Here is a 17417-nt window from a genome sequence, read left to right as displayed (position 1 = left end):
CCAGGACTGGTACTTCGGGGACCTGGGGTGCCGCATCCTGCTCAGCCTGGACCTGCTCACCATGCACGCCAGCATCTTCACCCTCACTCTCATGTGCACCGAGCGGTACCTGGCCGTCACTCGGCCCCTGGACACCCTGAAGCGGTCGAGAGGCTACCGGAAGGTCACAGCAGGAGCTGTCTGGTCAGTCTCGCTGCTCCTGACTCTGCCCATGATGCTGATGGTCACCCTGACCGAGGGGGGAAAGGCGGAGGGCAAGGTGAAGAGGATGTGTGCACCCACCTGGAGCGTGGACGCCTACCGGACCTACCTGACGGTGCTCTTCAGCACCAGCATCATGGCCCCGGGAATCATCATTGGCTTCCTCTACACGCGCCTGGCCAGGACCTACCTGGAGTCCCAGAGGAACCCCCCCCACAAGGAGAAGAGCAGGAGATCCCCCCGGCAGAAGGTCCTCATCATGATTTTTAGCATCGTGCTGGTCTTCTGGGCCTGCTTCCTGCCGTTCTGGATCTGGCAGCTGGTGCGACTCTACAGCAGCTCCCTGCAGCTCACCACCCAAACCCAAAAGTGCATTAACTACCTGGTGACCTGCCTGACCTACAGCAACAGCTGCATCAACCCCTTCCTCTACACCCTGCTCACCAAAAACTACCGGGAGTACCTGCGCAACAGGCACCGCAACTTCTACAGGTTCACATCCTCCTTTCGCAAGAGGGGCTCCAACCTGCAGTGCTCCTGGGGACGGTCCATGTCCTCCAGCAACCAGTACGACTACAGCTCGGAGGCCCTGGGCATGGCCACACTGAAGGACAAGTGAGGAAGAGGAGGTGCTCCGGAGACACCAGGACCAGCAGAGCATCTGGCCAAGGTAGGGCTTTGGGACCACTTAGCCCTCAGGGGTCCTAAAAACTCATTTCTGATGGTTGCTGTAGGTAGGGGCAAGAAGTTGCGTGAACTCAAGTACTGTGAGATGCATCTGAATTTCTCTCTGCCTTAGGGCTGTCAGGGGGGTCCTGCTGGGAGCTGGCAGACATTGAGGACAAATCCTGCAGGAGTTTGGGTGCAGAAGATGAGGTGGATGCTTTGATCACTTCTGCCACAAACTCTTTCATGCTTTGCTGAGTTTGACCCAGCTCCAGCTCTGCCCCCTTTCTCCCCTGTGGTTTCTCAGTGTTATCTTCAGGCTACAGCTGGGTCAGATCTGCAAAAGTCTGAAATTGTCCTGGTATTGCTTAATTTATCTGCAAGCCTTGGGTTTGCCCTTTATATTACCGTTGATCTGTTCCTGGAGTGTGTAAAGAGACCTTTAAGCCCCTTTTCCTATTTCCTGTTACATTATAGTGCACTCAGTTGCATCAGGCTTAAAGTTTCTATTTTAAAATTCATTGCAGCAGCACTTCAAGCATTCAAAAACCACAAGGTAAGCTGTCAGAAACCACAGGATTACCTAAAAAAAACCTTGTAATTTTTTAAGGTTTTTACCTAAGGTGATTTGAATTGGCCACTTATTTTTTTTTTTAAAGTTGGTCCCTTTCTCAACAGTCAAGAGGCCTTGAAAAACTAAAAATTTACCTTGGAAAGAAAGAAAAATTTCTTATAATCCTATCACTCAGAGACCTGAGGCTGTAAGAAAAATCACTGAATCCTGTATCATGAAACTTGTCATAAAAGGGACACATTTATTCATGACATTTCATCAAAAGCTTTTTGCCTCAGTGTATTCTGCTCCTTTTCTCCCCACTCAGTGGCTCATAGCAGACCTTCACCACAGATACTAGAGATGCCTGTAAGCACCTACACAATTGTAAAACCTCAGTTTATAAAATAAATGCTGTTTAAAAAGTGGACTTTCATCAGGTTTCCCCTCGCATGGTCTCTTCACCCAGCTCGGGGGTGTATTTACCCGGGGAGAGGCTGCCGCTCCCAGCTGTCCTCTGCAGAGCTCACGTACGTGGGGATGAAGCTGGGTTCAATGTTCCTCTTTACAGTTCTGGGACAGGCTCTGGGGATAAAGCACGGCACGAGTTGCATAAACTATTCCCAGCAGCTAGCGATGCCCAGGGACTCCTGAATCAGCAGGTGGGTGCTTAAGGAAGAGTCATCTCCCCTTTCTTTCGGCATGCTCTGACCCCCATCTGCTGGAGAGGAGCCCCTCTCCCGCCCTGCCGCGGTACTGGGCTCCCGTGTCCTTGGGCGATCCTCTCGAGTCACACGCCAGACTTTAGGGTTTGTGCTAAAGCAGAGGCACAAAGTGCTGAAGGCTGCAGCTGGGGTCTGGGAGCAGAGAGCACAGCAACCCGCTGGACGTTCTGCACTCCACTAACAGCGGGAAAATAAACCCCACGTCGGATGAAGGGCAGGGAAGCACGTTCCTGTGCCGGGAGTCAGGCGTTCTTCTTAGAGATGGAGTTGGTGGGGGGGTGTTTTTTGGGGAGAGGGGAGTAAGGGGCTCACCTTGCTCGTATTAGTTTTAACCCCGGGACTGTTTCCAAGCACTGGTGACCACTTTGCCATGTCCCAGTGTTGCGCAGACCACCAAGCTGGGTTGTATCGACAGACCCACCGGTGCCCATCTCCTTATGAGAGAGGGAGTAACACAGCTCACGCTGGGAACCGGCAGGGAGAGCAGGCTTCCACAGTTGTTAGGAACAACATTTCAGGAACTAATTCATTTTTTTAATTATGAATTCTGAAGTCATTGTTCCTTTTCCTTTGCTTCCCATTTCCGAGGCTGGAAGTCACTCCCCTGTAAGAATAACAAAGATAAGCCGTCACTCCAGGGGCGGTGTGGGAAGGCTGGAGAACGTGCGTCATCTGCGAGGTGCGCTGGGCTGTTGGGCTCTCGGGGAGTGTAACGGTGCGGACAGACAGACATCCTGGCAGAGCCAAGCATGGCTCCATCCCTTCCAGGTGCTGCACGTGCCGTTTGCCCACCTCTCAGAAAAAAAGAAAAAAAAAAAGTTCCTTATGGCTATAGAAACTAAAACCCACCCTGGTCTGGATCCTGACCTGACCCAGTGCTGATGGGTCTTGATTTCCATTCCATGGCCTGAGGAGAAGGTCCTTCGAAGGCAACTGACCCATCACAGCGTTACAAGGCTGCTATGGGATGGATGATTAACACGTATGAAATAGTTGCAGGGCACAGTGTGTACCTATTAGCAGGTATGTAAGGGGAAGCAGATGATGGAAGAGCTGTATAGGTATCAAAAAAAGTATTAGGGAATACACTTCAAAACATTAAAACATCTAAAGCCAAGCAGTCTAAAAACATAGTTATTAATATGGAGGGGAAGCTGAAAAGGAGCCATGCCTAGAAAAAAGGGGTTGAAAATGCAGAGCAGATCTACACTTGTAACCTAATGTGGGGATAAGCAAACAGCAGGGTTTGATTTGAGGTATGCTTCCCAAGACGTCCCATCAGTCCCCAGAAGGAATTCTGCTCCTCTGCTCAGCGTCACAAACGGGGCGCAGGGGATGTGCTTTCTGTGCCACATTGTCCGAGCATTAACCATCAAAGGGTTGACGGAGAGCATCCAGATGAAAGGGGAAATATTGGATATTCACCACTCATCAGGTTTTTCAACCAGCGTGTGCTTCAGCCCATCCCAGCGCTGCTCCTCTCTCCCGTCAGGCTCTGATAAACCCATACAAGGTTACTCTCCAACGGAACCAGTAAATCTGATGACACCCACGAAGCACGTCGCTGGGGCAGAGGAGCCTGTTTAACGGGCAGAACTGGCCCGCAGTCAGGAGATGCCGTGCGTGATGAACGACGGCTCTGCAGCAGCGCCAGCAAGCGCGACACGGTGCAGACCTTCGCAAACACGACTCCTCGGGAGCCTCTCGTCCTCCTGGGGACCAGAGCTGAATTCAAAAGATTAATTCCATTAACAACATCCCTTTAATTGTCCTATCAGACCAGTTAAACCGCCAAAAGTCAGTAGGTTCGACCCACTTCATAAATATCCCGCAGGAGCGATGTTTCACCAGAGTTCCTCGTGTCTGTAATGGGGCGAGCCGTGACTCTTCTGGGGGTGCTGGTGTTCTAGAGATGAGCAGACAGTCTTTGTGTATCTTCTCTTAACAACAAAACCAAATTGTTCAGGTGGTTAGCTCTGGGAGGGGGTTGCTGCCGCCTGTCCATAGCGCAGAGCCCTGCCCGGGGCTGACACAAGTTCCACCTTCAGGGACAGCTTTGCCTGTGGCGGGCCCCGAGTGTTTTGGGGAGGTTGCTTTGGGTTGGGTAGCATCTCAGTATTCATAAGCACATCTCCCTGTGTGCAGGCCATGAAAAACTCCTATAAAGCAGCTCAGGCTATTTTCTGTGTGAGGGAGAGGCATTGCCTGTCCTCAGCACCAAGGGATGAGTCAGGACTCCCAGCATCAGGAGATTAAACCCCAGAGCGGCCGCAAAAGGGTATGAAAATTGGCATCGACACATAACCAGAATCAGGCTGATAGGACCTCACAAATTCTGCGTATCTTGTCACTTATGGTAAACCCAAAGCATCTCAGGCCAGAGCTGAAACAGCAGCAGGGCAGCGAGTGGGGCTGGAGCTGAGCACACCGCGGTGACTTGAAAACAATTTCACTTTGGCTATTCTCCTACATTCCAAGAAGGCAAGCAATGTGTACCCTGGGATCAGTTATCATACCGAAATCATTGTAATCCTGTAGGTTTTAATGTGGGTTTTTTTTTTTTTTTAATTATAAATGAAATTTTGCTGCAGGTTCAGTGACACAGGGAGTTCTTCAGCGAAATGGTAATTTTAGGGAAGGCAAGAGTATATTTCTTGCTGGGCCAGAGGTTGTCACCGCACAACTCCATACATGCTTTACAAGAAAGAAAATGGTTTAATCACTAGAAAATCTTTTCCAACATCCCTTAGGGTTTAGGGTTTCATGACAAAAAAAAAACCCCAAAAACCCAACACAAAACCAAAACTAACGACCCCAGACTGTGAAAGAAATGCAGTTTCATCCTGAGTGCTCTTTCCTTCCTTTCATCTAAGGTAGTCTCTACTGCAGCAATGGCAATTTTTTTCCAGCTCTCACTTGAAAGGAGAAAATGCTGGTTACTTGTAGGACAAGTGAGAATGGTTGTTTTCCCCAGACACAGGAGAATCCGTTTGAACCTCATTGAATTTTTAAAGGCTTTACCTTCAATCCCACATTTTTTATCATCTTTCTCCTGACTTTTTAAAGCCAAATTTGCAATAAATCATAGAATCACAGACTGGTTTGGGTTGGAAGGGACCTTAAAGATCACTGAGTCCCACCCCCCTGCCATGGTCAGGGACACCTCCCACCAGCCCAGGTTGCCCAAAGCCTCATCCAGCCTGGCCTTGAACCCCTCCAGGGATGGGGCATCCACAGCTTCTCTGGGCAAAATGCTCCAAAGCCCCACGTTACAATTTAATGGTGAGTGCAAGCAAATCATTAACGTTTTAACTCCTATTTTAGCAGTCATTTTTGGTGCTTAGCGTGTGATTATACCAGGAAAGCTGGTGAAATAGAGGGGATCTTACGAGCACTTTGTACCTTCACAGTACAAAATGTGTGCCTTGCTGCCCGGTGGCATTAACCGAGGAGGACGGGCAGGATGATGAAGTTCATCATCTGTTCCCCCATCAGCATGGTGAGAGGAGAAGGCACGTAAACCTCATCTCCGACCCCAGCCCTCAGGCCATGGGAGAGGATAACGCAGCACCTGAGGAACCCTCCGGGCAGCCCCACAAAGTCAGACTCTTCGCCGGGAGGTTTGGCTGGTTCGGGGACGTTCGGCTCTTCCCGTCGTATTTCTGAGTCCCTCTGGTGGCAGCAGCAACCTTCCAGCCTGAGGTTTTGGGAAGAAAATGTGCTTTTTATTTTTAGGCTTTAAAACATAGTGGTTGCACACAATCAGGGCACAATCTAAATATTTAATAGCAATTAATATATTTAAAGTATAATGTTACTACAACATCTGAAGGGGAAAAGTCTCTTGTGAAGAAGAAATCCTGCTTCCAAGTGCTGACTGTCCCACTTTTCTTTTTATGTCGAACCCAGAATAACTTTATTCCCGTCATTTTGCACAGCGTCCTCACTGCCAGCACCCCCAGGAACACCCAGAACTGGTGACTAATTGCACTTTAGCCCAGCTGAGGTTTTTTCTTTTGCCTTATAACACTGGTTGTGACTGTTAGTGTCCAGTTTCTCTGGGGAATTGGAGAGACGTGGAGTTAAGTGCTCTGGCTGACAAGAAAGACATTGCTCTGTCTTCAAAATTGTAGCGGCAGCTTCACAGGATATAAGTACCCTTTAAGTTATTGCTATTATCATTATACAAGCTGGTTTGCCCTTGTTTGGAAATGTGTTTAAACCGTAGCAGAGAGGAAGGGTGCGTCAGTTGGTAGCGAAGTCTCCAGCGGGTTTGGGTGGTGCAGGTTCTGGTCCGTGGCAGCAGGGGAAGGAGCTCGCTGCCGGCCCGCTCGGCCAGACCTCTGGGGTGCAACGAGCTGCTGTCAGACACCCAGCAGTGAAAGAAGTTATTGAGGTACATCAAAACCCTAAATAGAAGAGATATTAAAAGTTATATAAATGATTAATGTTTCTGCTCAGGAATGCAGCTTTCTGCCCGCACGGTTTCTCGTGTGCTGTCTGTCACCTTTGGGGGAGACTGACTTCATCCTGGCTCAGTCACAACCGAGCTTTGTCATCTGTGGTCACAACTAGAGCCCAGCTGTCCCCAAAGAAAAGATTCCTAATGGGATATACCAAAGAAAAATTGCTGCAACATTTTCCTTTTTTCCTCTCCCAAAAAAAGGGGGCAATTAAAAGAGGAAAGGGGGAAATGAATTCTGCAGAATTGGTGCATTAGGGCTCTAGTTTTCTGGTTCTCTCAGTTTAACTTTTAAACAAAACATTTTTTGTAAACACTAGGAATGCTTCTACAGTGAGAAACGAGGTGAAGAGTTAAGAAGCATTCACTGAACTTATTAAAGGCTGAACGTCAGTATTGCGGAAGATCCCACCCAAAGCCCTCCATCAAGATATCTGGAGGGAAAGGAGTAAATAAGTTTCTGCAAAGTCAAACCATCCATCCACATTAGGATACAATTCTAGAACTAAAGCAGTGCTAATGCTGGAGAAATAAAATCTGCCAAGTTAGTTTCAGCTTGTTAAGCCAATGTCTCTCTGAGATATCATTAGCCTTGTGCATTCCCGTTAGGATCTTGAATTCAGCTCCTGAATTCTTAACTAAAACCAAACATGATTTCATCCAAACAAAGCAAGGGAGATTCCTGAAGCTAAATGCGGTGTGTCCATAAACACAGCCTTCTGGAGACAGTTACTGCTTCATATATGCGCTCCTGCAAACCTCACCAGGGACATCCATCGCATTCACAACACTTCAAACCTTTTACTTTTTTTAAATATCAGCTTGACATTTGAGAACCACAAAGCTGGCTCTCGCAAGAAGCCTCCCAGGAAAAGGCACTGCAAGGCAATTACTTCTCAGGCTATATTGAACTTATCTTTCAAAAACGTGGAAGGATGGAGAAGGTAAATTAACTGCAATGCAGTGATGCTAAAAGGGGAGAGACAGCAGCACTCTTGAAGGCACACATAGAGTGAGGACACCTAAACCTCCAGGGACGTGCCCGTCCCACCAGACACACTGTGCGCGGCCGAACCAGCTCCTGCGCCCAGCTCCTGCAGCATCCTCCCTTTGGGGCGCGTGGGCTGCTGCCGGCTCCCAGCGTTACACCACTCCAAACCCCAGTAACCCCACCGACTGAAATTGAGTTTCTGCTTTTTCTTTGTAAAAGTTTTTTTTTTCCTTTTTCATTTAACACCTTAGAAGGGAATAGCTTGCAGCAATAGCATTATTATAAAATCAGCTGGAGCCCAAGTTACCTCCAGCCAGCACATTTTGAAAGCAGCTTTCTGCCCCTGGGCAGTGGGCAGATGAAGGAGCGGCAGCAGGACGACACGGGGAGCCTGCAGCAGCCGCCTGCAACCGCTGGGCAGCCCACGCAGGACGACTCGGGGAGCCTGCAGCAGCCGCCTGCACCCGCTGTGCCTCGCGGGAGCAGAGGGTATAGCTCCCCACTCAAGTGTATGGATTGATCTTCCTTCACATCGCGTGCCGGTGGGGACTCTCAGGCCATTCATCCCAAAAGCACTGGTGCTGTTGATAAGCACCCCAGGCAGGCTTAGAGCGAGATAGCTAATAAAATCCAGAAGAGATTTACGGGGGTTTTGATGCTGGAGACGCCTGTCGAGGCAGCACTCAGCAGCGGCGCTGAAGAGAGAGATTATGTGAACTGGGGGAGGTCAGGAGTCCTGGCTTCTCGCACAGCATCACCGCTGACGTGCTGTGACCTCGGGGAAGCTGCTGGTTCTTGTGCTGCTGCTGGTCATTAACCACCTAGAAAACAGCGACGTTATTTCCATCGTCTGCACAAGTGCTTTAAGGCATCACTGATGCGCGTGAAATGTTTTGAGATCCTCGGATGAGAGGTGCTGTAGGGGAAAGCTCTCCTTGTAGGGATAACCTAGGCTTCGGGTTAGCCATTCATGGTCAAACAGAGGAAATGTTTGTGTACCGGAACGTCTCTGGTTTTAATTAATGGCAGCCGCTCGGCAGAGATGATCAGTTACCCCACAGCGATGGCAGCTGCGCTCGCTGGCTCCACTGGGAACACGGCTGAAATGAGCCTCCCCATAAATACATCATTTCAGTGCATCCATCCCCTCTCTAAAGTCCCTCCTCATGTGAGAAACAACAGCAGGAGATTTGGTAGGACAGCAAAATCTTTCATCTTTACCTCCTGGCAGCCTCTTCTTGCCCACTTTATGGGTTGGGGCCGCTGAGGGCGGTGGAGGTGACGGCAGGACATCGCTCCCAGCCACAGCCGGCTCTGACGGCAGGATATTGATGCAGAGGAGGCTGAATAGAAGGAATTATCCCAACAGCCAGCACTGATTGCTAAGCACAGCAGAGCTTCCCTGTCATTTTGTTGTTGGCATCTTTTTAGAATGATTAAATCTGTCGAGGAACCTCCGCCTGCCTTAGGCACAGCACGAGTAATTCCCAACAACAGAAGCAGAGGAAATAGCAACCCGGTAACTTTGCTTGGCTGTTTTCATTTGGTTGTTTGTTTTAATACCAAGGCGAGTTTATTACGGCAAACATCTCTCCAATTTCAAAGTGCCGCCTCTCTTTCCAGCAGCTTCCCTTGGGCAGGGTGAGAAAGTGAAGCTCCACGGCCTCTGGTCCCCAGAGCTCCTTGCAGAGCTGGTTTAAATGGGGGGAGACCACAGCAGAGGGCTGGGGACAGAGGACAGAGCTGGAGCATCACTTGGCCTTTCACCTCCACCCATCATCCGTGAATATCTCCCCTACCAAGCACTGTGTGCCTTGGGTATTCAGTACCTGTTCCTGTTATTCAGAAGAAAAAAAAAAAAACCTGTAAGTCTTGCATTTAGTCCAACAAAAGACAAGAAAAAATTTTATAACTTCATGGCCTTGAGAAACTCTTTGTGTCCCCCCCAACACGATCAAGTCCCTGTGTTCAGACCCCCGGAGAGCCCTGCGGAAGCAGGGATGAGCAGGGCAGGGAGAAGGGCTCAGGAATGACAATACCTGCAGAAGTGAAATGGTTCATGTGTCACACGGATTTTAATGAGAGCACAGAGAAACTCCTTTAGGCTCAGGAAGGCGACACTCCATCAGCTTCATGCTGCCTCCAGTAATGAGCCTTCACACCTGGGGCTGAGGCAGGACGGGGCAGAGACGGGCGCTGCGAGGGGGCTGCACAGCACGTGCCCGGGCGCTGACAGCGGTCGGAGATGTACGGCTGCTGGGAATCTCCCCTCCTGGCAGGACCTCGGGGCAGCACCAGCCTTTGATCTGACAGCCACGTGCCTCGCTTGAACCGCAGCCAAGACCCAGCTCAGCTTCCCTGTAAATCCTCCGCTCTTCTCACCCTGTTTGCTGTGCCCGCGAGGAAACCCGGCACGGGCGGCTCTGCACGGCCGTGCGGGGTCGGGAGGCGCAGAGGCCACGCGACACAGCCGGAGCAGAACGTCTCCAACACTGCAGATAGCATCAGGGCTTGGAAAGAAATAGAGAAGCTTGCTGGCATGAGCATGTTAGCTTAGATCTCGAAAAAAGCATCAAAGCAGCATCTTAACAGGCACTCTTGTCTTCTGTCATGTTCTTCAGTAAATGTTTATCTGGGAGAGCGCTGAGGCATGTGCTTCAGACAGTCTGTGGAGGGTCTGTGTATAATTACTGACTTCAGCCCTGCCTAACAACTCTGCATTCCCATCGTTCGCCAGAGACAGAATCTCCTGCCTATGTTGAGGAGAGCTTTTATGGAAAGATCATGGATCAAACGTGGCTGTTTAGCTTATCTGTGCAGCAGAAATATGGGCTTGTTTTTAGCATGTTGCTGTCTTTGGCATTCTTATTTTAATCTTATGCCTTTTTTTTTTTTTCCCCATCTCTGCATGTTCTGTCCTTTCTTCCTGTTACGTTTCCTTCTCAGCAACAAGTTGCAGCCTCTCCCAGGGCCCCTGCTTCCACCCTCGCTCTGCTCCAGAGCTGAAACCCCATCAGCCTCAAACAGTTCTGAGACTTCAGGGACATTTCCTACCTCTTGAATTTCAAATCTGTTGTTTCAGGTTGCCTGCAGAGAGTCTCTATTGATTTCCACGAGCTAATCAGAGAGCAGGCATGTTTCTGCAAGTGCAATTGCTATAAGCAAATCCTTCCACTAAATTAGCGAAGTTACGTCTGCGTAGCTCGGAGCATAATTTGACGAGCGTTGCCTTTACTGCTGTTCCAGCTTAAACCTCCTCTGTCCCCTCATTTGGGCTGGTACAGCTGGTTTTGCAGCCTTGAGGTTTTAAAGGATTAAGCCATTTGAGTGTGTAGGCTTGTTTGAGGTTTTCTTTTCCAATCAAGCCAAAAATAATTTCTCTTGTCCCGGTCAGATTCACCGCCCACCCCTGGGCAGCTAGAGCAATACAACTGATGGGCGCTGAAAAGAAGTGCTTGTGAAATGACATCTTCAAATCAGTTTTTAAAATAATGGGGGGAAAGCTTCAATGCACTTGAACTTGTTTAATTATCACTCAGACTGCTAAATGGCCAAGTTCACCATCCAACTCTTTTTACCCCGTTGCAACTACAGATATCTGTAAGATGTGATCTCAGGTGAGTTGGGCTTTACCTTTTGTCTTCTCCTTTCTGGTCAGTGAGTAGAAAAGGTGAGTTTCAGGTTGCCTGCGAGACGCACGTTGGTCCCCAGGGAGGCTTGGTAAAGCCGCCTGAGGCACAATGACCGCCAGGAACCTTCATATCTTTGCCAGAGCACCGATGAAAACACCGCACTGCCGCTTCGATCCACACTCGTGATTGTGATGATGGATCCTCAGTCCTGGAGGGGCTGCACCCTTAAGGACTCGGCACGAGGCAGCAGTTTTCCTTACGCTGCTTCTGAACCAGTGGGTGCTTTTCCTGTTCGGTTTTCAATTATTTGACTCACACATAATGGACTTCATTTTCCGGCACATTAACAGCTGGTGGCTCGAAGGCTGCCGTTGGCGAGGGCAGTAGCTGGAATGGATAGTAATTACTGGCTGAGCTCATTATAATTGTTCGGTTATTGAATAATTTGGAAAGGCGAGCAGGGGGAGTATTTGGTTAATTGAGAGCTCGTTTAATCACTGCTAAATTTACCCTTCCACAACAGCGCTCACCTTACCCGGATTTGAGAACCTTTGTGCACCGTGCTGCCAGGGGAGGGGGAATGCTTCGTCTCCAGGCTTTGACTTCACTCACCAAGATGCTCTTGCTCTTCGCCTGGTGGTGTCCGGGGTTTGGTGCTGTTCCCTGCCAGCTCTGACCCTCCCACATTCACCTTCACGGGCGTTAGGATCTCTCTGAAGCTGCTGTCAGGCTTCAGCGAGATATTTAATTAGAAACAACTCACCTGGAAGTGCTCAGGCACTTTTGGGACCAAATTCTCATCTGATGAGAAGATGACATTACAGACAGAGCAGCAAAGCCTGAGGGTTTAACCCCAGTGAGTGTGAACAGGAGAAAAGTGTCAAGCCCTCGTCATTTTCCTGTGGCTGCTGTTCTAGCACAGTCGCTGGGCACATCTGCTTGAGGTTTTTGCTAATTTAAATCTTCGGAAGCAAGTCTATCACCCAGAGGATGCGTTCTGGAGCCTGGTCCAACTTCCAGGGGCTCTGGGGGCTCTGCAAGGCAGCGCTCAAGACAAAAAAGCATTTACGGCTTATTGTCATGTCTTTAGCGTTGCACCAAGAATGTCAAGTATCTGCGCAAGAATTCAGGCAGGCTTGAACTGAAAGGATTTTATTTGAGGACTTTTGTGAAGAGTTTTGAGGGAAGGGCTTAAATGGGAGGTGTCATTTGATTCAGGATGAGCACAACTTAACTTTAAACAATGAGTTAATGGATTTTAAATAATTATTTTGCTTTTCACAAAAACACTTAAGTGTTTCTATCCTCTGTCTTAGATTAATTTAACACATTATATTCTTCATGTGTAACTACCGCCGCAGACGTGCCCGTGGGATAGGGCTGTCAGCTGGCACGTGCTAGTGAAAAGGGATCCCTCCTCCCAGCATGGAAGTCAACTGCAGGTGTTCAGAAAGGAGAAAAAAGGAAAGCCTTGAAACCCTTGCTGACCACAGGCAGGTTTGTCCCCTTTGCACTTCCAAGGGGAAAAATATTTTGAGCCTCCAAGAGGCAGTGGCTCTGCTGATCCCGTCTGTAGGACACACAAGAGGAGGAGGAAGAGTCCGTCCTGAACCCCACCCTTCACCATACACGTCAAAATGAAGTAAATGTAGTTTTTCTGTCAAGGAGAAGACATTAGATTAAGTCAGATCTTGTGTGTCTGGAGGCATACCAGGCATCCATGAACTTCTTGTCTTTTGCTTTCAGTTTAAACGCTGCAAAAAAGGAAAATTGTTTTTAAGCAGGTTTTTCAGAACAAACTCTGCAAGGTAAATTCTGCAAAACAGAAGAGCCATCAAAGCAGGTTGATTTTAAATCCTGACAGCCCTGACAGCCTCCGCGCAGCAGCACGAAGCCGTGGCGTTGCTGCACTTACCTGTGGTTACAGAATTCTTGAATGAAATGGAGCCCAACGCTGCCGAGGGCTGTAACTCTCCAGCAGGCAGAACAAATGATCTGGAATGATAACGAGTCGAGTACTCCGCTGGGCCCTTAATTGAATATTTTGCCAAACTGCTCCAAATTAATGGACCTTGTCCGTTCTGAGCTACTGAGGCGATGAGGAAGCTCCTGGTGGGACCTAGTTGATTTTAAATACTTTTTTCTTTTTCTTATTTTTTTTTCCCCTCCAAGAGGGCCAGGGACAAGGCAGCTTGTCTTGTTACGGGATATTCTCTGCCTGGCCCCAAGGAAAAAGAATCAAGTTAACTTATTACTAATTGAAAACACTAATTCTAGCCCATTTCTTCTAAATTAAGAAGGCTGAGACATCTACTGAGCAAAACAATTAAATAGTACAGCAACAAAGCAGCTGCTTTAAACCAGGCAAGTGACTTTGCATCATCCCCCCTTAGCTCCATCAGCACAACACACACCATGCCCTGGAGGGTTGCTGGTGGTGTATTTGGGGCAGGTGTCCCGCAGGCAGCGGGGCCGGCTCCTGCTGCTGCCCCACGCACGTGCCCACCCTGGGGACAGCACGTGGCTTCAGTCACGCTGCCAGGCACCAGCCCAGCCCTCCCCTGAGTCTTGCCGAGGAAGCGGTATCTAATCAAAGTGGTTCCTTAACTAAAGTTTTTCTAACTATTCTTCCTGCTTTAAAGTAAGGCTTTATGTAGAATACATCCCTGCAGATTAGCTTATTGAGTTTGATGAGGAGCTTTAAAGTTAAAATTCATCTGTTTTGATCATTCTGTCTTGCCTTTGCGCTCTCTGGCCCTTGCTGCTGGCCATCCCTCAGGTTTCGGTGGCCATCTGCCACTGGGGCAGCCACACGGCGATTCCGTTCCCCGCAGTCCTCTGCTGGGTTTTGGAGGTCCTGTGCTGGGAAGGGGACAACAGCAATGCTGTCCGGATCTTTTCTTCCTGCTAAGTGTCCCTGTCAAAGCATCTCTCTGTTGCACACCAGGGCAGCATGAGTTTTCTGCCTCTCCTCTCAGCCTTCTTTCCTTACCGGTACCCAAGAAGCTACCGAAAGTCAGCAACTCCAGAGCCCTGTCGGCAAAGGATGGCTGGAGAAGTGCTACAAACTGACCTCAACTCCCAATGCTAGGGTGAAATATCTCTACAAACCTATTTCAGTCTCTGCTTGTGAAGGGATCCCACACTGTGCTGAAGTCCCCGAGCCATCAGTTAGGTTTACCTCTCCCCATCACGTGTACTCGCATGGTATCCATCCTCATCAAGTGCCGTTTGGGATGTCAGACATCGCCGTTTGGAACTCACCGTTACCATCTGCTCTTTCTCAGCATCTCTTCAGCGGCAGGGGGTTTCCCCTTCCTTTCTTTCAGCAGCAATCAGCTTCGTAACATCCTCCAGAGTACGTCCTTTTCCATTCCACAGCAAAACCAGCTCCGTGTATACTTCCCAGCACCTGTAATGTCTTGCCAAGTCCCACAAAAGAGACCAAATTTTGTCTCCCATTTCCCCCACAGAGGTTCCAGATCTGGCAGATGTGTCTCGTCCCCCCCCCAAAACCCCATTCCAGCTGCTGACTGCATTTTTGGACAGCCAGAGCCAACCATCCATCCCCACCATACCCTGCACCTCCTCCTGGGGTGGTCTCTGCCGCCCACCTTGCGAGGGACTGGGGGACACAAAGGTTTTCTTGGCTTCCTACGCGGGAATGTGTGCAGTAAGCATCAGTTTTACTGCCTCTTCCCAACATAAACCGGACTAATTGATGGAGTCCTGGCCCCGGGGATAAACACCATCTCCGCTGTTTAGCGTAACTGTCTCTTGAAAGGAGAAACGTGCGGCTGAGCCGAGACCCTCGTCGCTGGGGAGCTGTGCCGGGGTACGGGAGGTGCCGCAGGCTGGTGCCACCACCCCGGCAGAAACCGTCCCCTGCTCTCAGACGTGAACAGGAGCAGTCTGTAAGAAGGATTAAGGCTAGAAAGAGCCCATGCAGTTAACTCAGGTACCATTACAACAGTTTTAAACTCATTTTGCAGGAATACAGAGGACTGGCAATCTTCACGTGGGTCACTTGTAAAAATTCCTGCCGAGGGCTGCTTGAAGCCTGTGCCCAGATACAGAGCTTGGCTTCTAGCTGCAATACACCAGTGTTGCAAAATGCTCAATTTTAACAGAGTTTTCATATATCAGGTTAGTTTCAGCTTTTTAGCTGTTTAGGAATGGTAAATCCTCATGTGGTTGAGAAGGATTCTTGGCTATTATCTCTAAAAATAACTTACTTTAATATTTGTGGTCAGGCTGGTACTTTTGAAGGAGACTGAGATTAGAAAAGTTCATGAAGTCAAGCGTTCTTTCCACACCTGCGTTCTTCCCAACAAGCCAGTGTTTCCCAATTTCAAGGCAGCTAATTTAGAGACTGATTTTACTTGTCACGCTGATACAAACCCGACCCACTGGCACGCCCCAAGAATCAGCCTAGCTCAGATGTACGCGTGCTGTCCTCACCTTTCAGGGCCTCGAACACAACTGGAAAATACTCGTCTCCTAAGCATGAGACAAGTGCTCCTGGTGCAGCTGGAGTACTCAGAGTGCACTCAGCAAGCATGCCATCACCATTAGAGAGCTAAAATCTTATTCATTCAAAAAGATTTTGCAATATCGTAGTCCTGTCCCCACCTTTGTGTTCTCCTGCCGCAAACAAGCCCTCGCCAGCGCTCAGGAAGCAGCTGTGGATGTCCAGAGCACGAAGGGACCGCAGCCTCAGGAGGCTGGCTAATAACCAAGCTGAGTCTTCCCTGCTGCACATCCATCCCCTGCATCCCCATCCACAACCAGAAGGAAAGAAAATGAAGGTTCAATAACGCTGTTCAGCTGCTGGGCACAGGAGAGGCAGACATTGACATTTACTTTTTAAGTTAATTGATCCACTTACTCCATTCGCTAAAAACAAGGCTTTAAGGCTCAAAGCTTTCTGGTTTTTAAAATTCTGTCAAATGGTCTAATAAGGGGATATTACTGTTCCTTATGGCCCTTGCCATGTTTGTAACTTGAATATATAAGCCTTTACAAGCATACACACAATTACAGCCCTGTTCCACCTCCTGCTCCGGGGAGCAGGTGACCAGCACCGCTTCCCTCCCGCCCTGCTCGGGATCCTGCAGGGCACAAATCCAGACCTGAACATCTCAACAGTATCTCCCTGTACAATTCAGCTATGGAAAGGCTTTTGATTACTGCCCGTCTGTGCGTGCTTTATGGCTGAAGTATTTAATTTAAAGAGAATGATTAGGAAGAGGCCAAGTTTTAATAGCCTGCTCCAAAGCCTAAGTAAGTCTTAGCTACAGAATCAAAATGTGCTTAACGTGGATTGAAAGCGATCATTTCTGCAGCATGCTGGAATCCACTGACTCACAAGCCATCTGAAGGTGCTAAAAGCACGCAGCAAACAAAGTCAAGAGGTCTCGAGTTCCAGTTGTTGAGATGAAAATACCGAGGCTCAAAGGTAGCAGGCAGCCAGCTGGGAAGGTGGAAGACTTCAAAGCCTTTGGCACTAAGTGTGACACGAGTGAGTGCCTTTGTCACCTCGAGCTGCGTGCTTTCAGCTGGGAGGAGAGCAGCCTTCCTGAGAAATCCCCGTGCATCCCTTCTCTGCCTGTGCTGAGGCGGAGAAATGAGACTCCTCCTGCCGACACGTGGTGTGAATGGATGATCTCCACCAAAACGTGTGTACAACTGGAAAGGGAAAATGAGCAGGGAGAGGATGACATTACCAGACAGCATACAAGCATGAAAAAGCGACGTAGAGCCTCAGTGGAGGGTACTGAGGAGCAGGTGCACATCCCCTACACCTCAACTAAAGGATTACAAAATGAGTAAAACTTTATGGTTCCAAAACTCCCAAATGTTTCAAACCTTTTCTTTTTTTTTTTTTCAAGAGGAAAATTTCTGTATACTTCTGTATTTTTATGAATTCACTCAATTTCTACTTGGATTGTTTCATATTTACGGGTCTAAACCTTGCCCAGTGCCAGAAAAGGTACAACAGATGCCATACACACAGGACACCAGCACCTAAAAAGGGCCCAGTCGATACGCAGGATACATGCAGAAGTCGTCATTTTTCAAATAGATGGATGCAGCATGACTTAACTTATTTTAGCATACTGAACGGTCGCTATTAACTCAAACAGAATATGGACAGGATAAATAGCTTAATAAATGCTATTGAGGA

At 48.8% G+C, this 17417-nt stretch overlaps 2 protein-coding genes across 2 annotated transcripts in view; one reads left to right on the top strand and one right to left on the bottom strand.

The window, feature by feature from the left end:
- Positions 1-7: 7 nt before the first annotated feature.
- On the top strand, positions 8-820 carry UTS2R (urotensin 2 receptor; the record flags this gene model as incomplete). Its single annotated transcript, XM_010083171.1, has 1 exon — positions 8-820. A coding segment is annotated over one exon (813 nt), but the record flags the coding sequence as incomplete, so codon positions are not given.
- A 2781-nt stretch (positions 821-3601) lies between these two features.
- The window catches only part of OGFOD3 (2-oxoglutarate and iron-dependent oxygenase domain containing 3), a 41599-nt gene continuing 27783 nt past the window's right edge, over positions 3602-17417 (bottom strand). Inside the window, exon 4 of the mRNA XM_010083159.1 lies at positions 3602-3857. Coding sequence (XP_010081461.1) covers positions 3602-3857 — 256 coding nt within the window. The remainder of the gene's footprint in view (positions 3858-17417) is intronic.

The sequence above is a fragment of the Pterocles gutturalis genome, unplaced genomic scaffold (genome assembly GCF_000699245.1).
Source record: "Pterocles gutturalis isolate BGI_N339 unplaced genomic scaffold, ASM69924v1 scaffold28276, whole genome shotgun sequence".
Lineage (NCBI taxonomy): Eukaryota > Metazoa > Chordata > Aves > Pterocliformes > Pteroclidae > Pterocles > Pterocles gutturalis.
This window is presented reverse-complemented; position numbering and strand designations above follow the sequence as displayed.